This window comes from Rutidosis leptorrhynchoides, chromosome 2, assembly GCF_046630445.1.
Source record: "Rutidosis leptorrhynchoides isolate AG116_Rl617_1_P2 chromosome 2, CSIRO_AGI_Rlap_v1, whole genome shotgun sequence".
NCBI lineage: Eukaryota > Viridiplantae > Streptophyta > Magnoliopsida > Asterales > Asteraceae > Rutidosis > Rutidosis leptorrhynchoides.
In genome coordinates this window covers 647,696,014-647,707,607 of record NC_092334.1, presented here as the reverse complement: position 1 = coordinate 647,707,607, position 11,594 = coordinate 647,696,014, and the positions used below count along the sequence as shown (strand labels likewise).

The 11,594-nt window shown below is 35.1% G+C and overlaps 1 protein-coding gene and 1 non-coding gene across 2 annotated transcripts; both read right to left on the bottom strand.

Moving 5' to 3' along the window:
* Positions 1 to 3,342: 3,342 nt before the first annotated feature.
* LOC139895409 (small nucleolar RNA snoR101) lies at positions 3,343 to 3,408 on the bottom strand. Its single transcript, XR_011775861.1, has one exon. It is a non-coding gene; the product is annotated as a small nucleolar RNA snoR101 (small nucleolar RNA).
* A 1,365-nt stretch (positions 3,409 to 4,773) lies between these two features.
* LOC139893767 (uncharacterized) lies at positions 4,774 to 9,421 on the bottom strand. The gene is made up of 9 exons (XM_071876954.1): positions 9,288 to 9,421; positions 8,447 to 8,473; positions 7,544 to 7,623; positions 6,912 to 6,984; positions 6,722 to 6,776; positions 5,993 to 6,044; positions 5,857 to 5,881; positions 5,284 to 5,375; positions 4,774 to 5,012 (listed from the first exon to the last, which is right to left on the bottom strand). The coding sequence occupies exons 1-9, from the start codon at positions 9,390 to 9,392 to the stop codon at positions 4,964 to 4,966; spliced, it is 558 nt and encodes a 185-aa protein (XP_071733055.1). The 5' UTR covers positions 9,393 to 9,421; the 3' UTR covers positions 4,774 to 4,963.
* Between the last annotated feature and the right edge of the window lie 2,173 nt (positions 9,422 to 11,594).

Below are 11,594 nucleotides of genomic sequence, written 5' to 3'. Positions count from 1 at the left end.
AATGTTAGCGGTGTCCCAAGTAGATATATAAGAACTATTAAAGATATGTATGAGGGGGCGAAGACTCGTGTACGTACGACAGTAGGAAATACTGAGTTTTTCCCAGTAGAGGTAGGTTTACATCAGGGATCGGCCCTTAGCCCATATCTTTTCGCTTTGATTCTAGACGAACTGACTCAAAGAATACAAGATAACATCCCATGGTGCCTAATATTTGCGGACGATATTGTATTAGTTTCGGATTCCCAGGATGAGCTTAACAGAAGGCTAGAACAATGGAGGATCACCCTAGAATCAAATGGCCTACGTATTAGCAGACTTAAATCGGAGTACCTTAGATGTGATTTCAAGACGAGCAAAGAGGAACAAGAGGATATAGTGGATGTCCGAATTGGGGATCAAATTTTACCTCCACAAGAGTCCTTTAGATATTTAGGCTCGATGCTTCACAAATCGGGAAGGATAGATGAGGACGTGACACATAGTATACGAGTAGGATGGTTGAAGTGGAGGGCAGCGAAAGGGGTGTTGTGCGACAAGAAGGTACCCCTTAAATTGAAAGGGAAATTCTTCAAGGTGGCAATCAGACCGGCCATGTTGTACGGATCGGAGTGTTGGCCAATGACGAAAGTCCAGGAGAGAAGGATGGAGTTGGCAGAAATGAGGATGCTTAGGTGGACGTGTGGTAAGACAATGCTAGATATGATACCAAATGGAGTTTTTAGGGAGAACTTGGAAGTTGGGAACATAGCCAACAAGCTGAGGGAAGGACGACTTAGATGGTTTGGACATGTTTTGAGGCGTCCACTTTTAGTCCCGGTTAGGAGAGTCGAGACCCTCGTTGTTGGGGGCGTAAGGAGAAGGGGTAGACCCAGGCGTAGGTTGGAGGATAGATTGAAGCTTGACATGAAGGAGCTCTTATTGACCGAGGACATGACCTCTGATAGGAATTTGTGGAGGAGTAGAATTAGAATAGATGACTAGGTTCTACATATTGTTTATTTATTTTATATACTTATATTATATTTCCTGCCTACTTGCTTGTGTGCACTTCATATATGTCTATTATTATTTATTTATTTATTTATTTATTTTTTCGTGGGACTTTTCGTATTGGCTGTACATGTTTTATAGATATATAATATATCTATACTTATTGTAGCATATTCACATGCTTTATTGCACTATATGGTTACATGTTTGTATTACATTATATAGCAATTAAATTATACGTACTTACATATCACATGTTTTTATGCTAACATAGTATACTTATTTGTCTATGCTTACATAGTATACCATCTATTTTATACTGCATATTATACCTACATGCTTCTTACCAACATGTTTACGTATACTTATTGTACTTACATGACTTGTTATATTTGCATATTTGACACTCACATATTTTACTATTGTCGATTTTGAGAAGTAAAGTTTCATACTTATTGTCGATTTTGAGAAGGCGTTCAATAGTGTAAACCAGATCATTTTGCTAGATATTATGGAATTTATATGTATTGGCTTAACATGGAAAAAATGGATAATGACATGCCTCTAATCAGCATATGTTTGTATTCTTGCTAATGGCTCTCTGACTAATGAATTTGAACTTGAGGGAGGTGTTTAACAAGTGCATTATTAACATTCTCACTTGTAGTGGCAGCAGACAAGTTATTAGTCATTGTTTCTACAACATTATTCTGAGACAACGAAAATGCATAAGTCGATTTAGTGGCTTGAACAAGCAAATGGTTCAACAAAAGCAGGGGTTTGCGATTGGAACAGGAACCGAAGCTACTAGTGGTGGCAAATTAAATTGGCAAGCCACCTATTAACGTCTGTTGAAGAAAAAAACAAACTGGAATGGCACGTGGTGGCATAAAAGGTAGTTGCCCCACATTTTGCCACGACGATAAAGGATCTGGACACACCTAAATATTTTTACTAATGTCTTACTATTTTGATTTACTTTTCTTTTACCATGATTACGTAAAGTGATCTAAATATTAAAAATGTTAGACTCTTATGTGATACTTTGCCTTTTCAACGTACAAAATGGGTCATCCCAACTTCTTGTAGATGGGTCGAAGTTACCACCTCCAATGTGCTGAGGGGACTAGGTAAGAGTGTTTCATTTGTTGTGTACAATGATATCATTCTGTAGGTTGAAATAATATACTTTGTAAGACCTGTTTTACATCAATGTATATAATCGAATATGAGGTTTTATAAATGACCTTTAACCTAATGAGAACTTGTGAACATTATGAATCACATCAAGATATAAAATCAAGTAAAAGATAGTATAGATGTCTTCAAATCACATGAGAACTTGTGAACATTATGTACTTTGACGCCCCGAGGGTACCCACATGGGTTATATATCACTTTTTTCTAACCGCAGTATCGGCATCACTCACAGGGGCTTAACTACCTTCGCGATCATATGTTACCCACTCACGCGTTAGGAGGAAACGCGATCATATGTTACCCACTCACGAGTTAGGAGGAAACCCAAATCGCAACAACCCTGACAGTACGGTTGAAGGTTGGGAACATCCCCTCCGAGAAGCTAATTGCTGGCAGTACCAATTAGATCGTGGTCCTTGGAATCGAACATGCGCCTACCCATTGAGGACAAACAGGCTGTCCCCTCATGTACCACTCAGGCAATGCCTCGGTGGTTCTTATTGAGGTGGCTATTATCGAAGAAACGTACATCTTAGAAGGCAGAATCATATTTCTTTCTAACTTAGCTTAGCATCTAGATTTTAGTACACATTTGGTGAGGCATAGCATCATAGAGTATTATGAAAAACTGGCACATGTCAACTGGTGCAGAAGAACGTATTACATTTAAAACTTAACTAACTAGAGTATAAAGGTTAATCCCATACTAAATCTCATTGAACCTCAAATTAAGGTTACCGAAATATAAGAGCTAATTGCTAAATGAGGTTAGACACTTAGGCTTAGGTTCCGCTGAACCACATTCAAAGTTAACTGAACAGTGAATACCCTAGGATACACGAGCATTTTTCCCCAAACACAATCAACCCTTATAAAACAATTAATAACTGTTATTCATAAAAAAACATATATTCCTAACATCATTGAAAGGAACTTTTGTACAAGACACTAACTTTTTAACTTAATTGTGTTCAATACATTGTTATTAGTTCACAGCTCATGGGTCACTAGCTATTTTCAAAACAACCAGAACAAAAAGGGGATATTTATGTAACAATCAAATTAACAAACACTTGAAAAAACAATTCTTAGTAATATCAAATAAAATAGTAGTAATAGTTTACTCAAAGGCAAAGGTGCAAAGAATGTTGCATCAGCAAAATGTATGTTGTCAACAGTACTTACCTGTTAAAATTCAGAGATCAAGTGTAAGCCATCATATGCAATCTGTTGCACCTTATGCCTTTTTTCACATAATACAAATTTTGTACTCCACTTCATGAATCAAGATAAAGGTCAGATTAATTTCTCGGACATTTTTAGTAAAATGAACAATTTGCAGGTATAGTAAGATAATAAAGTAATCAATATTAGAGTAAAATGTTTGGTGAATAATTGACGAACCTGAAGCAGAGAGTTGGAATAGATGTATAAACACGGCTGTGTGAAAATGTTAGGTCAATAGTGAACCAAGTGAAACTGAATGAGAAACCCTAGGGTTGGTGGTGGCTGCAAAGGTTTATATACGGATGATTTTTTAGATGACTTTAGGCTTAGTTCCCTATTTTTATATCGAAGAGGAAGAGGATATAAAATAAACAGGCATTAGTATATTCAGCGTCATTTTTACTTCATCCATCATAATTATGCATTAACATAGTGTACAGTACAATATATTAATGCATAATTATGGTGGATGAAGTAAAAATGATGGTGGATATATCACTACCCTAAAATAAAACAACAACAAAATTCAATGGCAAATTTGTGGAGTATAAATGAGGTAAAGATATAGATGATACTTCCATATCCTAGAATAAACAAAAGTCATTTCTTCAATCAGAGTGACCCCAAAGAAACTCTCATCTCAATGTTCTATTGATAGAGAAATTGTTTCCGAGTTTACCTCCGATCAATTAATAGGTTAAAAAAAACATATAAAAAGTGTGGCACACCATGGTAGAATAAAATTTACATGGGTTTTAAACTTGACTCAAGTTCAATTTAAGCTCTAATTAACAGTCAAGTCGTTAATAAATAGACGATTACGGTTGACTGAGCCATAACAAAAAAAATAAAGTGGGTGGAAAATAAATGTATGTTTAGTGTAGAGTTTTAAGAGCTTTTTAGAGTAGCTTTTATGAAAGATATCCTATTTTAATAAAAAGTTTTGTGGAATACAAACTAACAAAGTAACAAACTCATAATAATTTGTATCCATAAGACTGCTCTCATTGGTTGTGTCTTGCTCTCCGTCCACATCTTAGCCCAGGAGGACGCCATTGGCAGCGGCTAGTCCTGCTGTTAGTCCTTGTGTTAGCCCTTTTGTGAAATTTTTGAGGACGTAACATATGTATCTATTTATTGTACTAGTAGTATTAAAACTTGTACATTCTTTAATTAAATAATATAAGTGAGTCCCAATTTATTTGAGGGAGTGTCATGGTTGATAGTGTTAAGTCCTCGAATTAGTCTTGGTGAGAAAGTGCTGATGTGGCGCTGATGTGGTAGCTAGTCCTCGGGAGGAAGCATATCTTGGTTGGGAGCACTCTAAGTGTGAAAACAATTCTAAGTGCTCATCAAACAATGAATTTAGTGAAACAACCAACAGTAAAAAAAGATGGTACTTAAGAGTTTAAAGAAAATTTCTTGTAACAAGGTGTTCCATAAAAAATGGAACGAAGTTAACCTAGACTTGTATAGTTATCGTTGCGCTTTGTCTCTGGCAACCTGATGCTCTTTGTATAACATTTCCATGTTCATAGGTTTCTCAAAGTTCTCCATGTATGTCGTCTTCATCATCACTTGATTGGTAACCACTGCACACAAACATTAGACATCAAAAATGTGCATTCAGGCCATTATCTGGTTATCGATGCTTATAGTGTACTACATAAAAGAACTGAATGGATCATTTAAATTATTTGAAAATCTGTGGAAGAAAAGTTGAATGATAACTTTTACAAAAGGTTGTAGCTTGAACTCAAGTCCGAAAACTAGCAGTAAAGTTTAAGGTTCAACGTTACCTATTTGCTAAAAAAAATTAAAGCCAGGTTTGGAAAATGGGCGTTAAGAGTGAGTAAAAGTTACCTAGTCTGCTGGCAATGTTTGCTAAGGTCATGACACAAAACTTTGCTCACTTCTCCTATCTTAACCGATCCTTTCATTATCAATTCTGCCAACTGCATTCAAATATGATAACAAGCACGTAAGCATATAAGAACCAAAACAAATCTTAGATTCCAATCCTTGAGTCTTTGACATCCAGATCATTGTTTATGGGTGGAAAAATAGGTAAGTCTGACAACTGATCAAAATGGAAAGTTTTTTGTATGGGACCGGGTCGACTTGAACCTGAACACTTTTTGTCAACTTGTAACAAGAACAGTATGTCAAATTATGATATCATAATTTCATTTTAGTTCAATGATAATCTATAGTTTCAAAAGAAGACAGATTACGATGTTTGCACATTCAAAATTTACTTGAGGCACCTTAGGACTCATTTAATTTGTCTGGCCCATTAAAAATAATATATCCGAATCAGCCCATTCATACTAATAAATGGGTAAAAATTACCACCTCTAATCATTTTCTTTTTCCAACACACCACATCAAGAGCCTTAGCAACCATTGATTAGTTGTAAGAAAGCATTGACTCACCTCATCTTCTGTTTCCTCGAGTAACCTGGTAGAGTTACAAAATAATTTAGATTGAAATGCATATTCTTTATTCTCTAATAATCATAATAAGAGTAATTATAAATCATGATGGTATGGTATTGGTTTCACATCTAACCTTCCACAATAAGATGATATCTCTTTTGAGTAAGCATGCGATTCTTGCTTATCTATAAATAGATTGTCAGAGTGTTAGACCTGGAATTATTTAGGCAATAATAGTGCTTCCACATTCAAAATTGATAACAATACTAGTTAATATAATGAAGCAACTCTATACACAGAGGGTTTATAAGAAGTCAAATTTGTTCAGCTTGATTTGATTATTAAGTTTCAAATTAGAATACAATACAAAATCATTGTAGAGATAAAGCTGCCACTCGAGAGCAGGCTGGCTTGTAATACATACATTTTGCTATAAAATTATCTTTCCAGTCCAATCCGCAATGAAGCATGTACACTCTTTTAAAATGTTGCAGAACTCAGAATTATTCGACGAGTACTTGGTTTTTGCAACTCGGGGAGTACTCGGAAAGTACTCCGTCAAAACTCGGGATTACTTAGGAAATCGGTCAAAACTCGGGATTACATGGAAAATCAGTCAAAACTTGGTCAAAGTCAAACTTGGACAACAACCGAGTACTCCCCTAGTTTCCGAGTACTCCTTAGTAAAGTCCCGACCGAATACTCCCCGAGTAGCGATTTTTACATCCTTGCTCTTTTAGGAATATGTAGGTAAAGATATAAGATACTACAGTAGTTTAGTCAGAAAGTATAATTAACTCATGTCAAACTCAAGTGTACAACAAGCTTACAAAAGGAAGTTGTCACCAATACATATTACTACCAGTGATGTTATCCCAGCTATCCACTTTCATCCACAATTTTTTGGTTGAATCAATCTGCATATCGTACCAGTGACTGGATGAGAATATGATTGATGTTATTGCAGAAATACGGTAACCAACTTAACAAATATTGATATATGACAGGTTCAAATAATAGAATCGTAGATTGACAGTTAAAGCATCAATTACCTTTTGAAGAGTATAATCTTGCATCTTATCACAGAGCCCATCCAGCAGGTCAACAACTCTAAGCTCACTGACTCTGTATAATAGAAGTTCATTATCATGTATTATGGTAATCAAGACCGATGTTGACCAACGTTGACTTTTAAAGAAAAATATATTAGAAGTAAACAAAAATATTTTGAAATAACTAATTTAGAAACAGGACGATGCGGTGTTAATTTACGTAATATATAAGTTTTAATAATGATATCTATAATTATTGTGTATTTATCAGTTTATCTTTAAGGGATACTACGTAAGTCAGTGTTTTTCCTAGCTAATTTTAAAATGGGCTTGGAATTTTCATTTACACTAGAACAAGGCCAGACAAAAAGTTGCTTTTTGACCAATGTTGACCAACTTTGATCCGCATTTTAACCGTTGCCCAACTTATTACACGTTTTTCTTCGAATCGAGACGAGCTAGTCACCCAACCACCGCATCGGCTGCCACAACCGCCATTTACAACCTTGAGGGTCTATATTACTGTGTTTAATCTGATTATCTGATCACCGCAAGATCTACTAGTTGTCTAGTTCTAATGCAAAGTCAAAATGAACTACAATACAGAGCGAGAAGGGTTTTAAAATCATTACTTGTAATCTATCACCTTTCCTCTTCGTTGACCTTTGGAGTCCAAGCGACTCCTCAAGTCCAGATGGTTTTTTGGTTTCTCCTGAAACAATATTGAAAAATACAAAAACGATAAAAATAGAAGAGGGCACAAACACAAGGAAAAAAAGGTTGCTACTCTTGGCACAAGGATGCTACAAGTAACACAAGGGATCTATCTATTCTCCGATTCAGATGGGACGATATAACCATCATAAGTTGAAAAAACAATATGAAGTGAGTGATGATAATCTTTTCATACAACGTAAACATATGTTTAATGTAAAGATATGAAGTTGAAAATTATCTAAAAGATACATTTCTTGATTGACATAGGGAAAGAAAGTCATGAACTGTAAAAACAGACAACAATTAATAAAAAGTGAGAACAAATATTAACGCAAGATGTGTTATTCATACTGATATGAGCTCTCATGCCTTTGGCGATTAGGAATGTTAGTGAGTGTAGCTGTCAGGTTTTTAACTTTTTTGCTCTGATTTCAAACAGCAAATATTAACACATTCAGAATATTATTTTAGAAACAAGTGCAGTTTAACCTTTTATCGAGCCCATAAATAATAGGTTAAAGTGTTATTTTGGAAACAACCCATAGATAATAGGTTAAAGTGTCCTACGATAGAAAATATTGAGCCTCCTGCAAGCACTACTACGGTAACTCCATCACATATTTCTTAATCTTTTATCTCGTTCTCTGTTCAAACTATCCATCACCACATTTCATTTTTCTCATAAACAAAGCTTTACAAGATAAAGATTGAAAAATACTTCCAAAAATGGAAAAACTTAAGTTATTTAAATCATGATACATTAATACATGAACGAAATAATGCAATGGAGTTTAAAAAAAAAAAAAGTCGAATCATACCTTCATCAACCCAAGTTCCAGCTCCTCCTATAACACATAACACAATAAATAGTTAAATCGTTTACCATAAACATCTCCGCTTTTGGTTGATTCTTAATCACAAACTCATAAAGTCCCAGCTGACAATTTGTGTCATTAAAATAACACATAAACTAATTTCAACTGCTTAGTTATCTACCACAAATATTATACATTTCATAACAGATCCTCAATTTTCTTTTTTATAGGCCAAGTAATTACAAAACTTTATGCTTTTCATAGTACTGAACATCTAATCGAACCAAACTATAAAACAGAAAAAGAGCTTCCCCGATTATGAAATAATCAAGGCACAAATTTCATTAAACATAACACAATCACCAATTTTACCTTTCATCGTCGAGAATGTTAATATCTACCACAAAATGTTAAAAGTAAGCAAACTACACATTAAAATGCACATTATATCACCCACCTACAATCACCTCTCTCTTACTAAAACAAATCATAGAAACTAATTTCAATTTTAAACATAACACATCTTTATCTGCTTAACCTAATCATACAATCTAAGTTTCTACAACTTATCAAAATCCCAAATACAAAATTCATTACACATAACATAAAAGGGTTTAGTATTTAGAACGTTTACACATTTTACTGTGTAACTTTCAAATTTACTATAGTAGCAAGTTTAAAACTTAAATAAATGCTATAGCAATTTTAAAAGTTCTTAAACAAGCTTCAGTTTCACCCAAACAATAAACCCTAAAACAAAATATGAACTAAATAATAAATAACAAACTACAGATCGGACAATAATATATAAATTAAATAATGAATAATGAATTTAGTTAGTTACAGCTACAGCATTGCAAGCTCTGCATCTGTCATGAATGGAATGAGTTATAGATACAGCGATAAATATAGTCACCGCGAAAATCAATCGTCGTAACGACACCGCCATCTTCTACTATTTTCTCCGGGATTCAATTGAAAGCACACTCCCAAAACAATCAATTGAGTGCTGACTAGAGAGTTTAGTTACGTGGAAAAGGTACGGTGGCCAATCGTCGAGTGACACGTGGTGCGTACGGCAGATCAGCGACACATCAGACTAATATTGTACTCTGTATTGTTTATTTAGCCCCCTTTAATTATTTTATAGTTGTAGAAATGGCCCCTTGAGTGTTTAGTATTGTAAGATATTAGCCTTTAATTTTGTTCATTTTGATACATGTTAAAAAAATATATGGTAAAATCGGTTTCGGATGACTTTTCACTTATCGGTTTCATGGTCAACATAGAAGATATAAATCATGTAATCCTTGTTAAAGGAACATATCGATAAGAAGGATTGAACTCGTGATCTCGGTATTTATGATGGAGAGACTCGTAACTGTGAAGCTATAAGGTATTCTGAAGATTACAAAATAACAAAAAAGTACAAGTGAGCAAGATGCAATGGAAAATTTTTTGTTTAACATTTCCGGAAAGACCCCCTATTTGTTCATTTACCAGGTTCAGCACGAAATCATAAATAAGCTCCCTAACTCTAGCTGATAAGTTGAGTTACCCTTCTTCTTTTTTTAGAAAAGGAATGATTTTTGTTGAACTTTTATTCAGGCTAGCTCCTTTGATAAGTTTTCCAAAGATTTAATTATAATGAAAACGGTTGTTAGGTGTTAAAGAAGAGTACCCGACTGGATCGAGGGGGACGTGGCAGGTACATTGCAATTGGCTCCCCATTGCATTTTCGTCTTACCGAATGGATGGTGCTAAAAATCAGATTGTAGACAGTGGCGGAAGCAGGAATGTTTTTTCCGGGGGCGAAATTGTTTTTAAAAGATTAGCAATTGGGCAAAATATTGAGGTTTTTGGATGTAACAACCCGACTTTTTCCGTTTACTGTCGTTACTTGTCCGTTAAGTATTTAACGGTGGTTACTTAGACTTGTGTGTTTAGTAGAATTAAATACATGCTTATTAAAGAGATTCTTGAATTAATAGGTTATATTAATTTATGAACTTATTTCGGAAAATGAAATAACTAGAAAACGTTACGATTAAGTTTATCGCCTAGAAAGCTTTTCAGTTTACGGAACTCAGAAAAACGACGAAATAATTATTTTCAATAATTATTAACTTTAAGAAAAACTAATTTAATTTATTATTTATTTAATGAATTAAATCCAGTGATTTTGTTTTAATGACTAGTTAACGTTCCAGAGACCCGGTACGGTTAACGGCACTCGAAACGGACCACGCGCGAAAAGCAAGTAAGCAAAACGAGCCCAGGACACCCAATAAAGGGCCCCATCGGCCGAACCCCCCATGCACCCTTTATTGGACTAAAACTTGGACTAGGGGATCACTAGTGGTATATTTAGGCCCTAACTTAAATGTGTAAATAGAAGCAAACACCCACACTTATCCCTAAACCCAATTTTAGTTGACTTTTTGCTCTCCCTCCCCCCATCTTCATCGTCGACCATCATCATCATCAATACACACATCATAACTCAAAATTAGAAGAAAGCTTAAGCATAAACGTTGTTCCAATCGTCGTTCTCTACGCGTAGGTACTAGCAATTCGTGTTCTTAAGGTATAATTTCTAACCCTAGTTTTTATAAATCTAAATTATGTTCAATTACATAGTGTAATCAAGTCTAGTGCTCAATTAATGGTGTCATGCGTTGATATTTATCGTTTGGTTGCGTAATTAACGTTGTTTACATGAAAAACGAATTTGTATTTTAATGATCTGATTTAATTGACATGAGATCTGATCTTTTAATATGTTTAAATAGAAAGATATCAAAATGTTATTAATTTTAGACTCCGATTTTGCGTGATTTCGTGTAACACCCTAGGCAAATCCCACATCGCCCACGAACATGAGTGATCATGGGATTATAAGGTAATACTCACGCTTAAATGATACAACGCGTTTTGGGATCACAGCCTGAGTAGAAGTGCGAGTACGTGGTGGTTAAGCGTGCTCGGGCGAGAGCACTACCAGGATGGGTGACCTCCTGGGAAAGTGCTTCTCGTGTGTGGTCGTCAAGAAAAAGCCGTGCGCCTGGGGGAAAAGCGGACAATATTGTGGTCATGTTAAGCTGGGGTGTTACAGAATGGTATCAGAGCCACTCATGTGTCGTTGGGGGTG